The 26,961-nt window shown below is 35.6% G+C and overlaps 1 protein-coding gene across 1 annotated transcript; it reads left to right on the top strand.

The window, feature by feature from the left end:
* The first annotated feature begins 427 nt into the window (after positions 1-427).
* Positions 428-26,616, top strand: LOC132705150 (uncharacterized). Its single transcript, XM_060675584.1, has 21 exons — positions 428-551; positions 615-752; positions 813-944; positions 2,280-2,445; positions 2,502-2,896; positions 7,067-7,250; positions 8,735-8,898; positions 10,084-10,213; positions 10,267-10,426; positions 12,013-12,195; positions 14,457-14,544; positions 16,929-17,066; positions 19,224-19,355; positions 21,528-21,693; positions 21,746-21,931; positions 21,986-22,194; positions 23,268-23,448; positions 23,506-23,672; positions 25,284-25,416; positions 25,467-25,626; positions 26,412-26,616. Exons 1-21 carry the CDS (start codon positions 501-503, stop codon positions 26,599-26,601), a joined length of 3,453 nt encoding a protein of 1,150 aa, XP_060531567.1. The 5' UTR covers positions 428-500; the 3' UTR covers positions 26,602-26,616.
* The last annotated feature ends 345 nt before the right edge of the window (positions 26,617-26,961 follow it).

The following is a 26,961-nucleotide window of genomic DNA, read 5'->3' as shown; positions in this document are numbered from 1 at the left end:
AAAAACCGACGCAGGAGGAATCTAGAAGTTTTGTAAAAAGAGCGCTAGAGCTGACTGCAATTATATATTAGTTAATGGTGCATGCGCCGGGTACCGCCACGGCAAAACAATCGGAACCATGTTTCTTTTTCACCAAGAAAATAGGTAAAAACCCGTTTCTGGACAAAGTTTATGTTATCGCTTGGCAAAGTTTTTTTACTTATAAGAAAAATTGCTTTTTTCCGTTTTTTAAATGCAATTTTGCAAATAATGAAAATTGAGGAATTAAGTCCGGGGATCGCGCTGGCTGAGTACAAGAATCCAAGTACCTTCCTTTGCAGATGATATCCATTATAATATTTTCAAGTAGGTACGGGCTAAATTGGTTTGTTTTGCTTGAATTTTTTTTTATAAAATAAGCACTTCACAATAATCTTGAGTATTTTATATCAGATAAATTTTACAATAAGCGACGTAACACAATTCGAATTGGATAGTTACTTTTAGCATATTTTGTGGAAATGGGGACTCTTAAACTGCTGTGTGTGACAGTTCTGATGCACCAAATATGCGTAAGTGACATTAAAAGAAAAATTGCTGCTCTTTAATTTTCTATTTCTACCAAAAAAAAAAAGTTGATCACTGGGATAGTGATAGACCTTCCGGATGGCAAAGTGGAAGGGACTACAAGCACCAGTAGAGCTGGAACAACGTTCAGCTCCTTCCTGGCTATGAGGTATGCCGAACCGCCGATAGAGGAGTTGCGTTTCGAGGTAAAATGCTTGCGAAAATTATAAAAAAAAAACCATACAAGTTGTTATCATAATTCCCAGCTCGCGCGACCGGTAAAACAATGGAATGGTGTCTACGACGCAACAGCGGAAAAGCACACGTGTTACCAAGTGAATCAGGACAGCGAAAAGGAGAACGAAGATTGCTTGTTCATCAACGTTTTCACACCAAAGGTTAAGTTTTATTCGGTTAAAAGTTTATCACACTGCTTTTGACCGATTTCCATAGCAACGCAACTGAAATTGACCCGTTGCCATGGTGATCTGTCGAGAAACACGTTTTGATTGGTTAAAAACTGTTGGGATGGAATTTGCTGTTTTGGGTATTTCAGATGTTTCTTTCAGTTTGTGTTTGCTATAGGCGGTTTTAAGGGCAAACCATTCGTTAAAAATATTTACATATATACGTGTTGGGGAATCAGTGACTGTCCAATTCCGACTATGTTATGTCGTTTATTGTAAAGTTTATCTAATATGAAATACTCAAGATTGTTGTGGAGTGCAATTTTTTTTACTGAAAAACTGCCAAGCAAAACAAACCAATTTAACCCATAACTACTTGAAAAGGTTTTAATGGTTATCAGCTGCGATGCGATGCTTGTCAACTCAGCATTTAAAAACATTTTTTTTTCAATATTTAGATTTTTCTAAAAAAATACTAGTTTTCACATTTGTTTGGTATCAACGTTAGCCGAAGGTGACATAAAAATATATGACGCGTCATTTCAATTAGATGCTATATCGTGATCAAAATAAACGATTATATTTGGATCATTTTAAATAAAAAAAAAATCGATTTCCTTAAATGACACCCCATGTATGTTATTATTTTTTCTGAAAGACCTAACCTACTCTTATTAAATACGTCACATACTTATTTTTACTACTTAATAATTTGATAACTTTATTGGTGCTGTAGATAATAATAATAATAATAATAATAATAATCTTTTCTGTGATCGGACCTATGCTAATCTGTCTCTTACCCTGTGAGGTCGACCTGTAAGAGATAAATTTCTGAAATTTTCAGCATCCATGGTCAAATGAAAATTTAACTGATTGCTTGGTAAAAAAGATCATGTTTTCTTTTATCGGTCACGTGCTTTTAAGTTTAAGATTCCGGAAGGAAATTTCACTGTTCGTCATTTAAACAAAATGAATTTATTTATGACGGCGCGCCGGGCGCCGAGCGCCGTGGAAGCGCCGCGCTGCCCGGCGTCTCGAACTGCATTGAAGCTTTTATCAGTGATAATTTAAAATAATAACACAAAATATTATTATAAAACAAATTTCATTATCATTTATGTCATTTTATTATAGCTATTAATAATAAAATTTTATTTTTTTAATAATATTAACACTCATAACATACTGAATAGAACAAACGAGCTTAAATAATTAAATTGTAAATTGAAAATATACGTTATTACCAAAACCTCCGAGAGTTTTCTTGCCGTCGGCTGGTAACTTCAACTGGTAACACAAAATTTTGTTACCCTGCGTTGTCAGGACCTTCAGGCAAATGTCGAAGCCGACATACCGGTGCTGGTGTTCATCCACGGTGGCGGCTTCATCAGCGGAGCCGGTTACATCATCGAAGGTGGAGTCGGTCCTAATTTCTTCATGGACTCCAATGTCATCTTGGTCGCTTTCAACTATAGGTTAGGGCCGTTCGGTAAGTCCATGAAACCCAGCCCAAAATCACCACTCCTTACAAAAACCTCCTTTCAGGTTTTCTTTCCTCTGGTGACGAAGTGATACCGGGAAATTTAGGACTGAAGGACCAGGTACTTGCTTTGAAGTGGGTCCAATCCAACATTGGCTACTTCGGCGGCGATAAGGATAAAGTAACCATATTCGGGCAGAGCGCTGGTTCAGCCGCGGTGTCTTATCACTTACTCAGCCCTCAGTCGCAGGGTTTGTTCAGGGGGGCGATATTGGAAAGCGGCACCGCACTGGATCCCTGGGCTTACCAGCGGGATCAAGTCGATTTGTCGTTTTTGACCGCCGCCCGCATAGATCTACAGTTCGAGACGAATAGGAACTCTACTGATTTGCTGGCGTTCATGAAGAACGTTTCGGCGACTGATATCGATCAAGCGTCTTACGTTTTGTCCCAAATTTTAGTAAGTGGGTGAAAACTTCCTATAGCGAAAATCCGTATAATGTAAAACTCCGTATTACGAACAAAATTTGTTGTATTAATCCACTCTGTATAACGAATTTCTCACTCTACACCGAAAGAAAAAAGGGCACATCAGGTAACAAAGTAAGGAATGTAGGCCGACTTACCTTTTCAGAAATCCTTACCCCAATAATCTAATTACCGAGAACCTGGCCGTCCTAAGTGTTTTTCTTGCGATTATGTTAATGCCTTTATCGGTATATGTAAAAGCACACTATTGTTTCAATCAGTTCTCATCTGACTTAGTGAATACGGCGAGCATGGCGAGTAAGCAAAAAATTGTGTCTCTAGATGAATAAAGTTGCTTTAATTCGGGAGATTGAACGGTGAGAAAAGAAAAGTGACGTGGGACGTCGATAAGGACTTACGACGTCGACTGTATCCAAGATTTGGAAGTGCAAAGAAAAAAATCATGCAGACTGACGCGGCAGGTCTGGTAAAAAACTTAGAAAGCCAAAATCTGAAGATTTGGTTAGTTTTGGAGTGGAGATATTGATGTGGGATGCAGAAATAAAGTTGAGGAAAATATTACTTCTCTTAGATAACTGCCCTGCACATCCCCATATTCCAAATCTACGGAATATTGAGTTGACACTTCTTCCAGCCAAAGCAACGAGTGTATGACAGCCGATGGGCCAGAGCGCAACGAAAAGTCTTTAGAGTTGATACGGGACATTTTAATGGAAATGATCGGATCCGAAGACAAATTTTCCATGCTGGATGCAGTCAACTTTATTAGTGAAGCTTGGAAAGAGGTGGCAGCACTATTATCATCATGCAGAACTTATGGAAGATGATCAGCTACAATGCGAGTGGATAAAGCAGATTCAAACAACAATTACGTTTACAAGTGAGGAGTTGCAAGATAGATCAGGATTTGCCTACAACGGCAGATTTGACAGAGGAAGCCATATTACAACAAGCAAGAAAGGGCGAGGAAGAGCACCAAGAGGAAGAAGAAGATGAAGAAGTTAATCTGGGACTCCCACCAACCATTCAACAAGCCCTATATTCAGTTAAGCTGCTAGGGAAACTTTTTATGGGGAAGATGCCCCTCTTGAAGAAAGGGTGAAAATACGAGCTAAAGTAAGAGATGCGTATTAGCATACTCAAAAATTCAATAGAAAATGACCGATTGTTTGAAAAATTAAGTGTAGTTCTTAAATATTTAGATAAAATCTTCCTCATTAGATGTTAAAATATGTATATTAAATATTACAGAACACATATGCGTTTTGTTGTTTTTCAAGTGCCTCTAACTCTTCATAACTACAATTCTTTATAATAAAAAAAAACAGTCAAGTAAAAGTAAAAAGCAAAGTATTTTGGGAAAAAAATCAATAGAAAATCGCAATTTCGCTACTTTTCCAGTCACAGTTTTCTTCTCAATGAGCCTTATGACTAAGGAGTGGAAAATTTTTTAAAATATACTAATTGAACAAAAAATTCAAATATATATGAATTAATTAATGTTATCTTTCTATTCTTTATTATTAAAGCAGGTTTTCAAAAATCCTATAATTTTTTACCTATACCACAGGCCTATTTAAAATATATATAAATGAATCAAACAGAAAAATGGTTTAAATTAACAAACCATTCTTTTTTCGATTTTTCGAAAATAAAATATATTTTTTTAATATCTGTAATACCACTTCAGAAATTTTAATGGCATTTGGCACACGCGTACTATGTAGGCAATATTTAGTGTACCACATTTTTTTTAAAATACACCAGTGCGGGGAGTACGTGGATGATACGCCACTAATTTCTCTTGAAATAAAAATTATTTTTTACTTTTAAGTGAAAACCAGGCGACGGACTAAAAGAAAATTAAGATATCAAATCTGATCATAAATCAATGCAAATGTCATTACGAGGGGTACCCAAAAAAAACCGGAATCATTTTTAATTAACTATATGTTGTTTTGAAAATCACAGAACGACCTTATCCCATTCAAAATACTCTCCATTACAACTAATACATTTTTTATATTCATCTTTGGCTATAGCCGACAGCTCATCCCTCGTTTTTTTCTTGACCTCTTCAATGTTGTCGAATCGCTGTCCTTTCATGTCCCTTTTCATACGTGGAAATAAGAAGAAGTCACACGGAGCGAGATCAGGCGAGTAAGGTGCATGGGGTAGAGGCACCATGCCATTTTTAGCCAAAAACTGCTTAACAGAAATAGCTGTGTGTGCAGGTGCATTACCGTGGTGAAAGAACCAGTCCCCTGTCCGCCACAAATCGGGTCTTTTTTGTCGAATACCGTCTTCTTAAAACTTCCAGATAAAAAGATTGATTAACGGTCTCACCTGGTGGAACGAACTCTGCACGAAATACGTCGTTGATGTCGAAAAAGCAAATCAGCATCGTCTTGATGTTTGATTTGACCTGATGACATTTTTTTGGACGGGGAGACAGTGACGTCTTTCATTGACTGGACTGTTGCTTCGTTTCTGGACCGTAACCATAGCACCATGACTCGTCACCAGTAACGATCTTTGAAAGAAAATCTGGATCCGTCTCAAGCTGTTGATTCAAAGCACGACATGTTTCAATTCGATATTCTTTTTGCATGTCAGTCAGAACACGAGCAACAAACTTGGCAGCAACTCTTTTCATTCTCAAATCTTCGGTTAAAATTCGCTGCTCCAAGACAACCCATTAATCTTTGATAATTGTTCAATTGTCTGTCGACGGTCTGTGAGCACAAACTCTCGAATCTTGTCAATATTTTCATCGATTCGAGCAGTTGATGGACGTCCAGAACGAGGTCGATCATCAATTGACTCGTCGCCATTTTTGAAGCGAACAAACCACTGGTACACTTGAGTTTTTCCCATCGCATCGTCTTTATAAGCTGTTTTTAACATTGAAACAGTTGCAGCAGCACTTTTACCGAGCAGGAAACAAAATTTCACAACTGCACGTTGTTCTTTTAAACTTGCCATGGGTACGCCTCGTATTTTCTTTAAGGATATCAGTGGCGTGCCACTTACTGTCTATGTTTTGAGATATAGAACAAAACACTACAAATAAATAAATGGAACACCCTGTATATTATATGTGTGTTTAATAGAATATCTTATTCCGATTACAAAGACGTAACACGCTTGATACTTTAGTCCATTCGTTTTTGACAAATCGGCAAAAATAGGAAAATTTATTACTAGAGTATATGAAGATACAGGTATTCCTCAGTCAGTTTTGAAAGAACTGACTGACTGCAACAACAATAGTTATTTATAAATGAAGTAGAACAAAAACATAAAAAATGAAGAGACATAACTAAAGTAAAAAAATCTTTAACTATTCTAAATACCACCATTTTCCTGAACACATCTCTCATACACTCTAATTGTAAAATGTATAATGCATTTACTAACGTTTCTATATTGATTGATTGATGTTTTATGTGTCTGGCCAATTAATAGTTTCGCCGTTCCCTATTCAACTCGTGGGATATCCATGTTAAGACAATTTTTAACTTGCACAACATTGTGTTGCCATATAAAAAGCGCTGATATATTTCTATATATTGTTTTAGTTGGTGCTCTAAGAGTTGCAAGTAATGATCTCCAGTTATGTTTTGATCTATAAATATCCTAAAATATGCTCAGTTATTACACCAAACCATACATTAATTGATCGGTACCCCTGGGTTTTTGTTTCGTATATTTGTCTAGGATTACAACCCTTTCTTGTAGTGAACGAACTTTCATCAGTCCATAAAATGTTTTTCAAAAAATTACTATTCTCATCATTTCTATTTAAAAAATCCAATGAGAACTGCATCCTTCTCTGACGTTGTTTACAAATACGTCAAACACAAACATATTTTTATTTGTCAGTCATGGCACTCTTTGAAATTATATAAAAATTTCCTATTTTTGTCAGCCAATTAAAATGTTATCAAAATTAATTAACGCTAGGCTACAAAAATAAAATAGTATTGTATTTCTCTATTTACAAGGAGTTTGTGTTTCGCTACCAACTAAGTTCCATATTTTAAATGGGCCTCCGTGTGTGTGTGTGTGTGTGTGTGCTTAAGAAATTTATTTTTTATTAGTCTAGAAACTGCGTTACATTAACATTGTCTTTCCTTAGGAAACGTCAGCGAACGTTCAAATTTCCAAAGGGTTCTTTTACGCGCCTGTCATCGAAATTGAACACCCTGACGCGTTTCTATCCGGCAGAATGTACGAGTTGTTCGAAAGCGGCAATTTCAATAAGGTTCCGGTCATAATAGGCATCAATTCCGACGAATCTTTGGGATTGTTGGAAAACGGAGGTACGTAGAACTAAAAACACACAGCCAAAAAAATGTCTGCACTCGTCCGTCATCATTGTTGCTTGCGCAGGAGTAAACGCAGCGTCAAAAAGTGGATACCAAGAACCTTTGCTTTAGATCGAATACCATTTTTTTTAAGTCCAGTGTCAAATTTCATGCATAATTCAGAAGCCTAAAAGGTGGAAATTTAATTTTGAAACAAACCGGTAAGTACCAGCAAAGTTGTTAAATTTCGGGCAGTAAATGAAACTTGGAGAAACTTTAATTTTTATTGGATATGGAGAAAAAAAGACAGCTTAAGAAGAAGTTTGTTATTTATTAAATCAAAATCTATAGGTAGACAACACAAGGTTGAATATTTAATTGGAAGTGCATCTTGTGAAGTTGTCATATTTTTTAATATTGTAAGAAAATCTGAACTAAGCTTTTTTCATTTGTGTTTCATCGTCAGTTATAAAGCCACGTTTTGTTTAAATTGTAAGGTAAAGAAACAAAATTATGTTGGAGTACAAATAATCCCCGATTAATGAGAGAAAATTGTTGGCCTTTATTTCTTCAAAATAACTTAATATGAATATATAACATATAAATATTACATAAATTATAGAAAACTAAAAAAATATATCAGGAACGAAAAAAAAAGAAAAATCCAGTAAAACAAATGTTTGAGAAGGTAATTAAAGAGACATTATTCCAGTTCATTTATTTATTTTGTAGAGATACAAAATGCAATATATACACAAATACTAAAAAAGGAGAGAATGTCCAAAAGAAAAAAAAATAATCAGAGAAAAAATCAAATTTAAAGTAACATTTGTATGTATTTTATATTATGTAGACATACAAATACAATACATGCATAAATATAAAAAAGGAGATAATGTCAAAAAAATATAAAAATAAAAAAAAAATTACACCTAAGATTTGCTTGTTTCAATATAAAATTTAAAGAAACATTTCTGTTTGAAAATTTTTATGTTATATAGGTCTGTTTGTATTGTTGTATTGTTATGTAGACTTTGTATTTTATACAAATAATGCATCTGTGGCAGGGTAAATTTATGACATGTGATCCCGCAAAACTTGAAAGTTTTAGGGAGAATTTTCATTTGTTTATTTTGTAGAGATACAAAATACAATACATGCATAAATACAGAGAAAGTCGAAATTAAAAAAACAATTAAAGAAAGATTTACACTCGAGATTTGCTTGTTTCAGAATATAATTTAAAGAAACTTGTCTGTGTTTGAAAATTTTTGTATGTTATATAGGTTTGTTTGTATTGTTGTATTGTTATGTCGACTTTGTATATTATACAAATAATGCAGCTGTGGCAGGGTAAATGAATGAAATGTAAGGGTTTTAGGGAGAATTTTCATTTGTTTATTTTGTAGATACACAAAATGTGTCGTATTCTTTTGAATTCAATGCTGTTCCGTTAAAAAAAAGGAATAACTGTGTACCATTTTTTATATTATTTTCAGATCGTCTATACGAAATATTTCAAGATTACGACGATCTGCCGAGAATCTTGACACCGCACGATCTGCATTTGGATTATGCGACCGAAAATACGGTTGGGCATTTGATTAAAGATTTCTACGCAGGCAACGACACGTTCAAGGATAATTTGGCTCTTGGCATTCACGTAAGATTGTTTTGTACAGCTCGAGCGACATAACGGTTGATGTTGGTGTTGCCAACATTACTAATCCTGTCAATTAAATTCTTGAGATATTGCATATGTTTCTTCTTCTTTTTCTTCTTCTTATATTAGACCTTCGGCCTCCTGCAGTCGTATGTGGACTGTCAGCTCTTTCCATATTTTAAAGGGCTTTCCTAGTGGCCTAGACTCTGCTGGTATTGAGTCTCTATGTGTAACTATGTGTAACGCTTAAGAACACATTTAAAATCTTTCAAAAATGTATTAAATTATATTTTGGAACTATTTAACAAAAAGAGACAAATACTATTAACGGTTTTCTAAAGAATAAGGAGTACTTAGAACCTAACCATATCAATTTCAATGATGTTTCAATGCAGTTGAGAAAAAAGTGGAAAAATGCCTTTAGACCCAATTTCCCGTATACTCTTGAATTTGGTGACAGCGAAAGAAAAATATAGTTTTCCCAGTGGTTTATTTTTATATTTTTATTTTCATTTAATTGAAAATATGTGAAAACGGACGCTAAAAAGTCCTGAATTTCTGTTATTAAATATGGTCCTTGTGATTTTTTTTTATTTAAGGCATTTTATTTCTTTCTACATTCGAGAATCTGAAATTTTATGGCTTGGAATCAATAAAAAAAAAACGATTTTTTAAATGGTACAATTTATTGAAATATTTCGGAACAATTAGTATTTATTTTACACTTATAGATTTAATTGTGCTATTGTTTAAAGATTTAATAATATTTAGTCTTTTTTATCATTGTCGTTGAAATTTGTATAATTAAAAAACAAACTTTATTTGCTATATATATATATATATATATATATATATATATATATATATATATATATATATATATATATATATATATATATATATATATATATATATATATATATATATATATATACATATAACACTAAAACTTTTTGAAAATTTTAAGAGCATTTCTAATTTTTTATTTACTTTAATAGTTTTTTTAATTATGAAAGAATATAAAGAGTTTCGGCATGACATATATATGACAGAATATATCTGAAATATTTGTTTAAAATCTGAGGTACCAATTTTGTCTATCGCTACTTAACGAATGTCGATCCCCGCGTTTTCAACATTCCGTTGCCCGGTCTGTGTTAAAAAAAACAAAGAAATAAATTGCAGTTTCATTCCGCGCACGATTTTGATAAGGCCTCGATCAAACAAGCCGAGCTGCAGTCTCAGTACGTCCCTGTTTACTTCTACGAGTTCACCTACAGCGGTCCGATGGGCAATAACAACGATAAACTGGCAGGTAGATAATTTCGTCTCTCCAAAATCGTTTTTTCACCCTCGACCTGCGCTCAGGTACTGGAAATGTGACGCACGCTGAGGAACTCAACTACATGTTCAGCAAGTGGTACAGTACGGAAATTCCGGACAATACGGACCTGACTTATTTTCCGCAAGAGGACAGGAACGTCCACTACTACTTCATGACGCTGTGGTCCAACTTCGTTAAATATTTGTAAGCGTTGCTATTCTACCTTTACACGTGACAAAAGTAAGCCTTCTTTCGTTGAAATTACTCTATTTTCGAACGCTTAACGCTTAAGTTCCGCGTCATATACGAGGGCAGCGTCAAGATTTCCCGGCCTGAATATGAAAGAAACAAAGTGGAGTAACAATTTTTTATTATTTTTCTAAATAATCCCCCTTAACTTCAATACACTTACTACATCTTTTTATTAACAACTCAATCCCTTTAAAAAAATATTCTTTTGGTTTGTCGGCAAAATGAGCTAAAACAGCCTCTCAAAAGAATTCCTTCACAATCCCAAAAGATCGTGGCCATCACCTTTTTTGTTGACTGACAGACTCTGAATTTTCTTGGAGGTGCTTCACCCTTACGACGCCACACCATTGATTCTTTTTCGATAGTTTCATCTCCCGTCACAATAGTTTCTATCACAGGCTCCGGTTCCGACCCACACGCACACTCGACACGGCGTAGTTTTTGATTAGCCGAATGATGATCATGCAGGACTCGACGAACACTTGTATCAGAAAGCTTAGTAATTTCTGAGATTTCCTTGACCTTTAAACGTCGATCACTCAATAGCACCTTTTAGACAATCGCAACAATATCTTCCGTTATAACCTCCACTGGTCGACCAGTTCTTGAATCATCTTCGAGGGACTCCTGCCCCACTCGAGAACGTTTTGCCCATTCTTTCACTACAGAATACGAAGGAGAGCTTTGGCTTAGGTGCTAACCCTTCTTTTGTCAAAAACTTTATGACTGCTCTATAATCAATTTGCGCACACATCTTGTTTAATTTTTTTTTTCGCAGCTTACTAAGATATATATTTAAAAGAAGACAAAGTTTCATCGTGATACTGGAACTGCATCTATGTCAGGCCGTAAACCGTAAATGATTATCGGGGCCTATTAAGAAGAGAACTATACGCCCTAACATAACAAATAATCTCCCATTCTTAGATATTCTCATCATAAACATAGACGTAGCCTTGGTCAACCTTGGGTTATCAATTCACTTGTTCCACAATTTAAACATTTTACATCTGCTCTTCTGTCTAATAATTTGCACATTGGAAATATTAAGCGTTCCATCACTAAATACACTTCACCACAACCTTCCAATAGCAATGAGGCCGAAAGCAGTCCTAAAATACTGTTACTGTTGGCTGTTGTCATCACATGTCACAACTTCTTAAGAAATATAACGTCAAACCCAGATTTAACTCTTGTCCTTTTGGGATAGTAGGAATTTACAGCATTCCACGCATACCAGGCGATAAATATCAACCAGACTCAAAAAACATGAAAGAGTTTTAAGACTACTACAAATCAACTCATCAATAGTTGCCGAACACAATCACGAAATCGTTTTCGATAAAATTCTTCTTCTTGGAACGAAAAATCCGAGAATCTATAGAAATCTATATGCAATCTAACAATCTCAACCAGGAGCCAGTAGGTACAGACTAAAATGAGAGCCAGTTTCAGTTAAGAGGCCAACAAGATTATCGGCGAAACGTCAGCAAGTTGAAATGTGGATTTATTAATATAGTATTTGCATATATTTTCAGAAATCCGACTCCCGGAAATGACGAAGTGCTTCAAAACGTTAAGTGGGCGGCCGTCGATCCAACTCAGTTTAAATTCCTGAATATCGGAAAGGATCTGGTGATGACGTCGGGTTATCCGAAGAGCGATTCTTACGTTTTTTGGCAAAACATTTTCGACCAATACGCGGTCAAACCGCTGGATACGTTTTAATAAAAAAACAAATAAATAGAATTTTATTAGCTATTGTTTCATTCCCAGTCAACTTCAGCTTCAACATTTTTGCCCAAAAAATGTTTACCATACTATGAAAATATTGCTTTATCCTTCGAAATAGGATAGGAAACTTGCTCAAAAAATAAAATCATTTAAACGGTAAGATTTTTTTTATGATATACAGGGTGTTTCAGTTATATACAAAAATCTAATAGAGCCTCAAAATTGTTCTTTTCGGGAGTAGATTATCAGCCGTAACTGAAAATTCATAACAAAATAGGGCTAACGGGTTTAAATAGCACTGCAGTTCTCATCAAGAGCTCCAATTTGGAAAAGAAAATCCTAATTTTCTCTCGTCTTTTTGTCCATTGGATTTCTTTTAGGATTCCCGGAACTAGCATTCGACGAAATAGGATTTAAACCTTTCAGGTATTTGATTCTTATCGGTAATATTTTTCCCATTTAATCGAACAAAATTAATTAATATAATAAAATTAATCAGATGAAATTAAATTTATCAATTAATGAATACATCATAATCAATATTAGTAGATCATCTATTCTTTAATATCCTTGACAAATCTATATATTAGGCAAAAAATGCAATTCCCTAGCTATTTTTATACTTTTTTGTAGAGTTTTATTTTTTACAGTTTTAGTTCCATCAGTTAAAATTTAATTGGAACCTTTATTAATTTTTTTTTCACCCACCCATCTTTTTTATACGACCTTTTTTGCTCTGACCTTATTTATTTTGTTGTACTTAAGAATACATCACATGTGTAGAAAAAAATAAAAACTCGAAACATACAAAAAAATACAAAAATATTAAATAATGTTTTGGGGCACATAAGATGTAACATATAATTTATTCATAAATATACAAAAGAAAGTTCAAATTCGACAGAAAACAACTAAAAGTAGATTGTTTTCCAAATAGAACCTGATTTGATACAAAAAAAAAAACGCATGATATTTTATGGTGCGTGAGCGCACCATTACACTTATTACAAAAGTAAATTGTGTGGCTGTGGCAGGTTCTACATCTCCTTCGGGCTTTATTAGCATGAACAGTCATGAGGTGACATTGATTCTCATAACGCACTTGATCTATCAGTTTTTAAAAGTCCCAAAGCAACGTAAGATTTAAAATAAAATCAAGCAGTCGTTTGCAGGAAGCATACGTCTTCTTTTGAATTCCGGGGTTTCATTCATCTGACGGGTCCCATTCAGATTCAGTAGTTGATGGATTACAGGACCGTTGAAGAACAAACTATATCAGTTGATTCCCCAAACTCTTGTAGATTTATGTTATCGTTATGCTACAATACATAAGAATAAGTAAATGCAAATAATACTTACGACTATCATTGTTATTGTCCTCGGCCATCACGATCTCCTCCATAGCCGCCTCTAATTCCTTTTGCGTCAAATACCTGGGACAAAAGAGGTTAAGAGAATTTTAAATATTCCTGTAAACATTTTTATAAAGACTTCGACATATCGCAGAAAAGTCCAAAGATTTCGGATGTATTATTAATTGCTTCATGAATGTGACAGGCAGCTTGGTCCAGTGCCTTTTGAGCATACATTTTCCATCGACATCCATTATGCACGTTTTTAATTAAGTTTTTACTTTCACGATCTGAAGTAAGCCTTTATGGAAGCAGCAAAAACCTTTGCGAAGTGAGCGATGCAAGTCTATAATTTTGGATCTCCAACATTACCAACTTTTTATAAAACGAGTGCTAGTTTTGCAACTTGTAAAATATCGGGATTTAGTCCCCCTGGGATAACTTTGTTTAATAAGGGCGGATAACTTACGCAGATATCTCCAAAATGATATTTCTTGGCAAATCTTCTACACTTCGCTATCTTTTTTTGCATACTCTTTTTTATCTCGTCTTTTTACTCCTTAGGTCCCTTCGGCGAAAAAGATTCTATAGCTATACGTTAATTTGATTTGTTTCACGTCATATTGGGCCAAGAACTCTGTTAATTCCTTTGCTAGTTGCCGATTTTTTTCGCAATTCATGATATAAAAGTGTCAGTTTTATCGGCAACTCTAATAATAATATTGGAGATAGCTTGGGCTCGGTTAGGAAATTTATCGAGTGTAAGGTACAGAGTGATATAGTACGGACAACAAAATTTTAATCTATATTAATGAATTGATAACAACCTAACATTAACATTAAAACTCACATTATATAAGGAGATTAAGGGCACTTAAATTGTAGTATCGAGTCTAATTTTCTATCGAGCAAAGCTCTCCAGAAATGGCATTGCTCCGACGTATCTACGTGTGTCTTTTGTTTTGTTCGTGTTTTTACTTTTGGGCAAGTATTTTAATTTATTTATTTTAACATTTTAAGAAATGAAATCAACGAGCTCATAACGGATATAAAAGAAGTAATGCAAGCATGGAAACAATTCTTTGAAAACCTGTTAAACATAGATACAGTAACTGGAAACACGAAGAAGGTATACCAAAGTGCGGAGGAGCATGTGCCAGAACCCACGCTAGAGGAGATTAAAAGGGCAATAAACCAATTAAAGAATAACAAGGCCCCGGGTGAGGACTCCATTACGGCGGAATGCATAAAATATGGAGGGGAACATCTAGATACTGCCATACTAGAGCTGTTGAAAAACATATGGAAAACAGAAGCCCTACCAAAGGAGTGGAAGGAGGGTACCATCGTCCCCATTCATAAGAAAGCAGACCAGATGGCTTGTAAAAACTATAGAGGAATAACCCTGCTAAATATAACATACAAGGTTCTGTCAAATGTACTAAGAGGACGCATATCCCCATACGCAGAAGACAACTTAGGGGACTACCAATGCGGGTTTCGACCCAAGAGATCAACAACAGATCAAATATTCACCATAAGACAGCTCCTAGAGAAAAGCTGGGAGTTTAACAGAGAGGTTCACCAACTGTTCGTAGATTTCCGCCAAGCATATGATAGCATCACCAGGGAAAGTGTCTGGCAAGCGTTGGAAGGCATAGGGGTACCAAAAAAGATCATAAGGCTAACCAAGATATGCATAGAAAACTCTAAAGCCAAAGTTAGGGTAGGAAAGAACAACACCGAGGCTTTCTCCATTAACAATGGCCTAAAACAGGGCGATGGACTTTCACCATTGCTTTTCAACATAGTGCTGGACATGGCCATCAAAGAAGCGAATATTGGCTTGGAAATATTTACAAATAAGGGCCCAGAATTGATTTTGGCATATGCCGATGACATTGATACGGTAGGAAGCAGTACGATTAAAACAAAAGAATTGTTCATGAATATAGAGAAGGAGACCAAGAAGGTAGGACTCATGATCAACGAGGACAAGACCAAATATATGTGGGCCGGACGGAGAGCAGGAAGGGGCAGAATAGGACAGAACATAACCATGGACACCCACAATTTTGAATGCGTAAACCAATTTCAGTACCTAGGAGCAGTTATAACTTCGGATAACGATATCACCAGCGAAATAAAAGCAAGAATACAAAAGGGCAATAAATGTTTTTTCGCCTTGCAGAACCTGTTTAAGTCCCGACTGATATCTAGGAACTCAAAACTACGGATATATTCGGCAGTAATCAAGCCAATCGTAATGTATGGCTCGGAAACATGGACAATGACAAAGCAGAACGAACTAGTGTTAAGACGCTTTGAACGAAGGATGTTGCGGAAAATCTTTGGACCAACAATAGATGAGAGAACGGGTCAATATCGAATAAGAACGAATGCGGAGCTTAACGACATGTACAAAAGACCGAGTTTAGTAAACGAAATAAAAGCACAAAGGCTCAGGTGGGCTGGACACGTGCAGAGATCGCCGAATGAACGTCTTGTAAAGAAGAAAACCCAGCAGGAAAGAGACCCTTAGGAAGACCAAGGCTCAGATGGAGGGACAATATCGAAGAGGATGTAAAAATCTTGGGAGTACGGAACTGGAAGGAGGTTGTGTTGGACAGGGACAGATGGAGACGAGTCGTAGATGCAGCTAAGACCCACGAAGGGTTGTGACGCTACGGGAAAAAAAAAAGCATAAGTATCTAAAACAACTGAAGCAAGAGACTGTAATCAAAATATGTGTAGCCTAAAACGTAGTATAACGTAGTATAATATGTCATATACAAATTCTATTTCCTTCTTCTTTCCACTAAAGCTAAGCATAAAAAACATTTAATAATAATAAAAATCATAATAATAATTTCACTGCATCAACTGGAGCAGACTTACTGAAAATTTGTGTAGTATGAAACAGAATTACTTTGCATTTTATATTCAAATTTTACTTGCTACTAAAACTAAGCACAAAACATTTATCGGTATCAAGGTGTACATTGTTTTTTATAGTCCAGTGCAGTGTGGCTTTAAGTTTTAAACAGTAGATGGGATTTTTAATTGAATTGAATTGAATGTATTGCATAACGATCAGTTAGATTTAAATACCTCTCCTTTATTGAACTTAAATTCTCACAACATTAATTAAGGTTTTATGGTCATTTTTCGGTATATATAGTAGCAGGTAGTTGGTAAATATTACATTTGATACGATGTTGTCGAAACAATTGTGATCTAAAAATATATAATTTCGTGAAAATCTGAACTTTTAGTTCTTATTTATTTTGATAAATGGATTTTCATCAAGTAAAAACCACCTCGAGGGTGCATGAAACTCACACTTAAAATCTATTTCATATCTGCAGCACGCCGATGGTATTATCATCGAGCTTCCGAACGGAAAAGTCGAGGGTATAACGAAGGTTACGAGAGCTGGAACGACTTTCCACGAGTTTCTAGCCCTCCGTTACGCTCAACCTCCAGTTGGGCCATTGAGGTTTAAAGTAAGTGCTATAATATTGCTTCGCTGCTACTTGTTTTCGAAGAGCTCATTGTTTCGGAGGAAAACTATGAAACTTTGATTTTATTGTGCACGCACCCTGTATAAAGTCTCTTTCGCGTCTTAAAGTCACAGCAAACTTTGCTAAAAATAAAAATTTTTGCTATTAAGAGGAATTCTAATGTATATCAATATTATCCAATACATTAAAGACTTCATAATTGACTAAGCTGACGAATAGGTGTATATCCAAGGGTATTTTTCCCAACTCCTTGAAGTTGTCCAGAATGATTACAGTTTTCCGGCCCAGTTTGGGTTTAGACGTGGTAAATCGACTTGTGGAGCGATTAGTAGAGTTCTTGATCAGGTTTACGCAGCTTTTGAAAGCACAGAGTACTCCGGCACAGTCCTAAGTGATCTTTCGAAAGCGTTTGACTGTGTCCGGCATCCTGTTCTTCTGAGTAAATTGCAGTGGTATGGTGTGGATCCCTCATCGGTTGGATTGCTTCAAAGTTGTTTTTTCAACAGGAGCCAGATCGTGGTCCTGAATGGAAAATCATCACAAATTAGAATTGTCAATCATGGGGTACCCCAAGGATCCATTATGGTCCCTCTTCTATTCTTGATCTATATAAACGATCTCCCTGAGTATGTTGCTGACGTAGTTTGTACATTGTTCGCTGATGATACTACCTTGGTGATACTACTACTTGGTGCACATGATGGAGGGGGCACAGTCTGGAGCTAGTGATTGGTTTCATGCTAACAAACTTAACCTCAATGAATGAAAAACACAACAAATTATATTTTGTTTACGCAATCCATTACATGTGAACTGTCTTGGGGTTCTGCTTGATCAGAAATTGACGTTCGAGCAGCATATTATTGGTCTTTGTGAGAAGCTCTCCTGGTTTGGGGTCGATCCTCACATACCGAAAGAGTGTTTTCCTGGAGGCGAGCCAACAGGGCGCTGACGCAGTTGAAATTTAGGGATGACGTAAGAGCAAAGTTTAAAGATCTCCAAATATTAACTGTTCCATTTATTCGGCATTAAAGTATACTAAAAGCAACCAGGATTAATATCCCCTTGATATTAATGTTTGCCAGAAATGATATGTTGATTAACTACTCAAGAATTGCAAATACTAGAAATTCAATCTATTGCCTCTAGCGGCATAGAACTGTGGGAGAGACAATTCTCTATTAAGATTGGATGGGGCCTATTTGATGACTTTTTTACCAATTTTAATAATGGTGGGCGTTTTTTGTGTTATGTCGCGGTGCCTTTATAATTATACATATATTATATATATATATATATATATATATATATATATATATATATATATATATATATATACATATATATATATATATATATATATATATATATATATATATATATATATATATATATATATATATATATATATATATATATATATATATATATATATATATATATATATATATATATATATATATATATATATATATATATATATATATAGATTTTGCTTAATGTTTTTGCTGACTTGTGTAAAACCGTAGTGTTGTTAACGTCAATAAATAAATTATAAAATTAAATTAAATTATCTATGATAGACGGAATCTATAAATACGAAAATTTTAGCTCTCGACACAGTTGACGATACTGTTTAAACCAAATTATCCGAGTTTCCTCTGTTTATTGCTAATATTTTACCCAAAAAAACGTAAATTTTCGGGATCGTTTGGATTTTTTCAAAATAATCGCCACACCCTGTACATAATCCAAAAAATGCCCGAAGTAGAAGCCATAGTCCTGGATCTCCCATGTTTTTTCTTCTGGTGAATGAATTTTTCCAGTAGAAACTTCCAAAATTTTTGATGTTGGCACGGGCTTCTACTTCCCTGCCAAATATCAAGTCGATAGCTGCAAATTTGAAGCGCCTATTATCCAGTTATGGCCCATTTTGTTTTAAAGAAGAACGCAGATTTTGGATTTTTGCAAATTACCGACGCACCCTGTAAATTGTTTGTTTGTTTAAAAAAAAGGTGCCATCAACTACAGTTGCTCGCTTCTATATGGAGTGCAGTCGGAAACAGAGGACAGACAATTTGTTTTTGACGATTTCATCGATTTTGCGAAAGTAATAAATATAGAAGTTGCGTATTTCAGCCGCCTCTGCCGCTAGAACCTTGGACTGACGTCTACAATGCCACCGAAGAAAGGAATATCTGCTATCAAGTCCAGTTCAATAAACCAACGGAAAACGAAGACTGCTTGTTTCTTAACGTCTTTACACCCAAGGTAACTAACTATAGTCGGTACGATTTGTGATGGCGTAGTTTTCATTAAATGCCAGACAGAATGGAGTAGATTGTTCATCTTTCTATGTATAGTTCGCCCAACAATATACCGTTTTTACGAGTTTCATTATTATTAGTCCATGTTTATTATAAATACGAATGAAGGAGTAAATTTAGCTATAAAACAATGTCCCCCCCACATTAATAATTAATTCTGTTACTAGTCGACTTCAATAAACATTTTCCTCTTCGAATACATGTTCTACACATTTTTTCCAAATAGAGGCAGATATTTTTTCTACTTCACTTCTAATTAATTCTGTTGCCCCAAAACTGAATTTTTTACTGTTGTTTCTTCTTAAACTGAGAGGACGGGCATCTTTGAATCCATTTCCAGCTTGACCACATCCATCAAAACTTGTCTCTTATCGATTTTTTGGTAATAAAAACCATTTCTTCGTAGAACAATCATCACTATCAACCGTCTCACTATTCCGATTTTACAAACCCCCACAAATTAACCAATAGCAGACTGAGTAAACATCCATTATAAGTCAATTATCTACAGAGATTTTGTATTGTTTTTCTAGGAAACCATTTTAGAGTCATTATGTTAAACCATTAAATTGGAAATAAGTTTAAACTTGCACGTGTGTATTTAATTTAAAAGATCAACCTATCTAATCTATCTAAATCGAGCTACTTTAGGTAGTAACTGTTTTAGGAAGATTTATAAAAAACACCTAATATGTTTAATCAAAGAAAATTCCTTAGTCTTAAAACACAACAGTGCACAGTTCTTGTCCTCTAACACCTTAAATACTAAAAACCATTAAAGGTTGTCAAAACGGTATATCGTTAGGCGAGCTTTAATAATAGATCAGGGTCTTTCTTAATGATATGATAAGTAGGTAAAAAAATTATAATAATTTGCATGCCATGCAATAAAAATTAATCAATACCACAAAATATATCATTCAAGATTACATATACAACTAAACCATAGTTAGTTTGTATTTACGTTTAAACGTTTTCATCATCAGAGCCAAAAGTGGAACTGCTACTTCCAGAAAATGATCCTTCGTTATATCAAGTTTATTCTCATTTCCCAGTATTTTTTATTATATTTTCTGTTATACAACTGACCCATTTTTCTTTGGAGAGCTGCCTTTCAAACAGATACTGCTGCAGTTTCATGGTGCCTGACATCACTTACAATATTTTTATTAAAAAATATTTCGCACTGAGCCCACATCATACAATGGTAAGGAGGCAATCTTAAATCTTGGTGAGCTATTTCAGCGATCAGTTTGTCTGTGGTATACGGTAAGTTTGTTTTGTAATTTTTGACAATTTTGCATTTGGTACACTTTCACTAAATCTAGGATGATATCGTCCATTGTCCATAATAATTAAAGACTGTTTTGTCGAGAAAACAATCTATCTGTATCGATTGCATGAAACCGTAGACAAAGGTAGAACACTGGCAGGTAGGTGGGTAGGAGCAGGTATACTTCGAGCAAAAATATATTGCTTTTCCAACCGACCCCGTGATTAATTTTGCCTACCGCAGCCACTTCTAGAACACCCTGCCGAGAAGACCCTTACCCGTAACCATTCCAGAGAAATTCTTGAAACATCTACATAAAAAAACTCGTAAAAATTATTAATATACATTATTAATATACAAAATATTAAATCTAATAATAATAAAGTAACAGTCACTTTAAAAATCATCACTATCGCTACTGTCGTCACCTAGTTGTATGATCAACTCCCTTTTTTCTCAGTTAGACCAGCTTTGTACTGATATTTTAGCTACTTCTTTCCGAATTACGTTTATGGTACTATCACTAAATTTTGGTGCAGTATTATTTCTTACATGAGCTTTCAACTGAGCCAAATCATCTCTGTAGGGTCAAATATCCAATGATACCGGGGTAATCTCAGGATTTCATGTCCGCTTTGTTGTGCTATCGAATCGATTTTGTAGTCTTCATTAAAATGTTTAATTTTTAATATTTCCAAAAGTTGTTGAATCTTTTACCTTTTTGACAGATAAATGCAACATATTTTTGGTCGTATTATAAAACACTGAGGCACGTTCGTGCCATCGCAAATCAAATCGGCTGAAGTTGTCATGGTTTATGGCCAATGCTTAATGGTTCTTTAGGATATAGCTTCGAGCAACGAGCCAGATCTTCCGGTTATGATTTATATTCACGGCGGGGGTTTCGTAATAGGATCAGGCCTGATCGATGATGGGGGCACCGGTCCTGACTTCTTCATGAACTATGACGTCATTCTTGTCTCCATTAACTACCGTCTGGGACCGTTTGGTTGTTAATTCACCTCTTTCTATAGACTTTCCACTCAATTCCTGCATTCTAGGGTTCCTATCCACTGGAGATTTGGTTATCCCCGGAAACCTAGGCCTGAAAGATCAGGTCATGGCTTTGAAGTGGGTGCAGGAGAATATCGCGTATTTCGGAGGCGATCCCGACAAAGTAACCATTTTTGGACAGAGCGCAGGGGCCGCATCAGTGTCTTACCAACTGCTGAGTCCCACGTCAGCAGGTTTTGTGTCATACTTTTCAAAAAAGTTTTTTCAATGACGGTCTAATTTCGTAGGGTTGTACAGAGCGGCTATCTTGGACAGCGGCTCCGCTCTGTGTCCCTGGGCATATCAGAGGTCACAAGTGGAGATATCCTACGAGACTGCGGCATTGATTGATCCCAGGTTCGAGACCAATCGAAACTCGAGTGATTTATTGACGTTCCTGAAAGATGTAGATGCCAGTAAGATCGATGAGGCATCGGCTGCACTGTCGATTACATTGGTAAGGCACTGATATTAACACACTAGATTTGTCACTAATTCGAGAAAGACTGTTCGGAAGTTAATTTTTGTTACATACGGACATGCATTTTTTATTTCATATTTCGTCATTTAGAAAAATACGCGTGACTAAAGAACTACGTCGCACAATTGGAAATAATTCTTAGAGATATGGACACCATGTGCCAAATAAAAGTTTCTTGGAATCCACTGAAGGCTTAAAATATTATAATTTTGTTGATACAGCGTTTCCCAAAAGTGTCCCCTCCGACATCCACTTTGATATTTTATTTGTTAATAAAGGTTACTTAAGAAATTCCTATTCAAATTTTGCGTAGTTTAGGCATAAATTGAGGTTATGTGTTTTTTTTATATTTTGATTGATCCATATAAAATTGTGTGGTGACGCTACTGATTAAGTTTGTAATTTATCTTATATTGAAATATTTCTTACTTTTTGAGATATTCAAGGTTCAAGACAACACCCGGATAAATTCTTGTAGAATTAATGGACACCCTGTATTGTTAGCAATAAGGAATTTCTTAAGAGAGTGACCTTTATTTTAACCCAGGTGTCCAAAAATGTCAGTATATATCGGGTGTTCCATTTAAAATAACAAAGTTGATGCATGCCACTTTTGGGACACCCTATATGAACAAAATTATAATATCTTAAATCTTCAGGAGGGTCAAAGAAACTAATGTACGGAACTTTTTTTCGTATCTCCTCTGGGTGTCCAGATAGTATAATGGATCGTTTTATTTGGCACACGGTGTACGTATTAATTATTATATCTAAAAAATGAACTTGGTGTCGACACCCTGTATATTTTCTTTTTAGTGGAAAAAAATGCAACAAAATAGAGTTCTCCACTCTCAATAACCCAAATACATGCATGTAATAAAATTCAAACTTTTTTTGAGACACAGCCCCACAACGTTTGCAGTTTTCTCACACACCTGTTCTCGCGGACGCTTTTAAAATTTAGTTTACTTTTTATTTGCTTTCATGGACGTTTCAAACCTTTCAATTCCAGTTGCACACTTCCCCTACTCTTGCGTCTGTACTTTCAGGGCAACTCAGGCAATGTGGAAATTTCCAAGGGCTTCTTCTACGCTCCGGTGGTGGAAGCCGACCACGAAGGTGCCTTTCTCACGGAACTGATGTACGAATCGTTCGAAAACGGCAGATTTAACAGAGTACCCATCCTGATGGGACTGGTGGCGGAAGAATCTTTAATGAATATAGGCAACGGTAAGCTGGCATCCGTAAGAATATGCTGACTTTCATCCCCTTCGTCTCCCCGTTCAGAATATCTATCAGATCTATTCCGGGATTACGACCAACACCCGACGTACCTGGTACCATTCGACATGCACATCTCAAACCAGGACGATCTGAGGGCGGTCGGATACGAATTGATAAACTTTTACGGAGGGGATGTGGGATTTGAGAACGACACGTTAAGAGGAATCCAGGTATGGTATGTCTCTAAGTACCGCAACGAAACACCTAACCAGTCTGTATTAAAGTCTTATCACTATAGATGGAATGCTAAATCGTCTATTACAAAATCCCCCGGCATTGGTTCTTCGACAACATTCACTGGCAAAATATATGGCTTCTAGATTAAAACCCTTTACAGGGAAAACTGATAGTATCCTGCTTAATTCCTTTCACTTCAATGAATAATTAACAATCATTACAGGGTAATTTTACTTCAGTCTAATTCTCTATTAATGTTCGAGTGCTGTAAGTTAAATTTGAAACCTTTACCTTTACACTAATGTCATTTGTATCCCTTTTTGTTTCTTCTTTTGGTGAATGACATAAATCATCATTTGAAGTGAGACTATTCACCTTTTGCAGATGATTTAAAAATATACCGCTGTATACAATCAGTTGATGATTGTGAAGTGCTACAAAGGGACATTAATTCGCTGTTGATTGCGCATCTCTCATGTGAAGGGTGTGTATTGAATAGAGTGCAAATAATAAAGGATTTCGATATCATTGCGGAGGAGCGTTTTGAGAGGCACTTTGAGGATGCCATTAGCAAGGATAACCGCATCTTGGGTCTGGTGTTACAGTTCATATGTCCGATCCATCTTGGAGTATGGATAAACAGTCTTTTTATGAAATTCATAACGAATTGAGGCTGTGCAGAACAAGTTTTTTAAAGTATTTTAGGTATAGGATGGGCCAGGGCAGTTTTCAAATGGATGCCATTAAACTTGGGGTGGAGGGAGGCTTTATGGATTGTCTCTCGTGTGATTCTCTCTTCTAGGGAATTGTCCTCTATACAGGCTTTAGGAAGTCTTAAGTTCAAATGCAATTAAAAAAATGTGATGTAATTTAACTGAATAAGCTGGGCATAGTGTTTTAAGTCTTCCTCCATATCATTGCATGTTTAACCCTATAGAGTGTTAGCGGAACCAAGTAAAACTAAAGGTCAGAGCAGAAAGACCCAGTGTTATAAATTTGGTAAAAAATGTAATTAACACACATTATAAAAATTGATGGCTCTTACATTTCTACACAAAACAACATAAATCCTATTATAATTAACCTCAATGGCGACTCTGATATAGAAGCAGAACTAGATTTAGACAGTTAGAATAAAAATGTAATTATATACAGCTATGAATTTATTGTTTAGATTTACTGTCTTTTTTTGTTGTAATTTAATAAGATTATCACCTAAATAAACAAAAAAGCATTATTACTACAACATTTGAGGGTCTATCCCTTTAATACCTAACTTCCACAAATGGGAGCAAAAGCCAGGACGATGAAGATTGAGGCAGACTAGATATTTTTTTTATCCTTAATTAGTAATGTTTCAAATAGCGTGCCATCTGAATGAAATGTTATTTTCTTTTTGTTTAAGTTACCATTAGGTTCTTAAGACACGTACGCTCGTCCAAAAAGTTCTCATCTTCGATCCTTTCATGCACCAAAAATTCTACACTTGTATCTTCATAATAGCCCAATCTACAGTCCTTAATGTTGCTCTAATCCAGCGTGAGTTCCAGTTCCCTTTTCCACAGTGGGAAACACATTCCTTATTCTTTTTATTTTTCCCGCAGTTCCACAGCGGAAACGACTTCGACAAGGCCATCGTGAAGCAAGCGGAATTGCAGTCGACTTATACTCCAACGTACTTTTACGAATTCGCTTATGTCGGAATCATGGGCAATAATCCCTCGCAAACGCTGCCTGGTAAGATGTTTCACCGCTGTCCTGGTCAAAAAGTAACCTCAATTTTACAGGATCAGCTAACGTCACCCACAGCGAGGAGCTGTACTACCTCTTCAGTAGATACTACAACGAAAACATCACCGATAACACCAACTTGACATATTTCCCAGTAGACGATCAGAACGTTCAACGCAGAATGATAACCCTGTGGACTAACTTTGGAAAATACCTGTGAGTTCATAACTTACGCCGAAAGTCTCCATTTTTAATGTATTAAACAAGAAGTTGAAAGTTATCCTTTTCCCATGCCAAGCGTTGTACTGAAAACTTCAAAAGGTATCCAATTCTTTGCTAGCAACATCCAACTTTCAATTGTTTATTATTGTTATCCACAGTCTTCCATAAAAGCAAGCATTTGTTTTGGAAAACTGTCATTTGTTTGCTCGTTTCTGAGGAAAAGTGCATTAAAGGCTATAGGGTGTGATAACTTTTTGATCTGGCCCTGTATACTAATTCCCAAGGTGGAAGTGAGCTCTATTGGGAAAGTTATAGAAGACGAAGTGTCTGAAAATTTGTTTAACGGCATGTTTGATTTCACGTAAAACTACCCAGCTCTTTTTTTCTGTTCTCTGTTCTCTGAGTCTCCGTAAAGGGCCTTCGGGCAGCTTTTGGAGGTTTATAACATTCGAACAGTTGATAGAATTTTTAACCCAGCAGACGCGTGAGATTTGAGGTAATAACCCAAATATCCGGTCGACCCAAAACTGTACAGGGTGTCATTGTTATGAGCGAACAACTGAAACTTGTCATTCTTGAAAATAAAATATTCTCCGTAACTGAAAACCCGTGACAAACGGTGCCGTTTGGTTTGAGTGGTTTTTCAGGTTACCTCGAGGGCCACAATTTTTGAATTTTCCTTTTTTGTCTATCATACAGGGTGCGCGAGATACCGGCTAGAAAGTATTTGGATTCGGAGATCTTGTATAATACTATGGCTTAATTTGGAACTTTTCCAGTAATCCGACACCGGAGAAAGACGAGGTGTTACAAAATGTGACCTGGCCCACAGTTCAACCGGATTCTTTCCAGTATTTGTATATCGGGAAGGACCTCGAAGTGAAGAGTGACGCTCCCAAGAACTACGAAATCACATTCTGGCAGTACCTGTACGATAGTTACGCGATACGTCCTTACGATACGTACTGATTTTATTCGTCTAAATAAAACTACAATAGAATAATTGTTTTTTTTTTCTTGCGAAGAAAATATTACATCGGAATCACATCAGATAAGGCAAAATAAACGTCAACGTCTTTAGTAAACAAAATACTTCAGTACTATCCGATTCCTTATCGCAGTTTATTTAACTCGCAACTTAAAAATGGTTGTGTAAACAAAATACTTACTACGACATCGATCGGAATACTTAAGAACCTTTACTTCGGTAATGAAAGCTTACAGAAACTTTACAAGGTGCTTCAACTTAGGAATGAGTGTAATAGTAACGTTTTAATTTTGTGATGCTGTAGCTGGAGAAGTATCAAGTATTTTAACATAATTTTCATA

The sequence above is a fragment of the Cylas formicarius genome, unplaced genomic scaffold, assembly GCF_029955315.1.
Source record: "Cylas formicarius isolate icCylForm1 unplaced genomic scaffold, icCylForm1.1 PGA_scaffold_7__23_contigs__length_41026272, whole genome shotgun sequence".
In the NCBI taxonomy this organism is placed as follows: domain Eukaryota; kingdom Metazoa; phylum Arthropoda; class Insecta; order Coleoptera; family Brentidae; genus Cylas; species Cylas formicarius.
The sequence above is the reverse complement of the archived record's forward strand: the minus strand, read 5'-3'. Positions and strand labels throughout refer to the sequence as shown.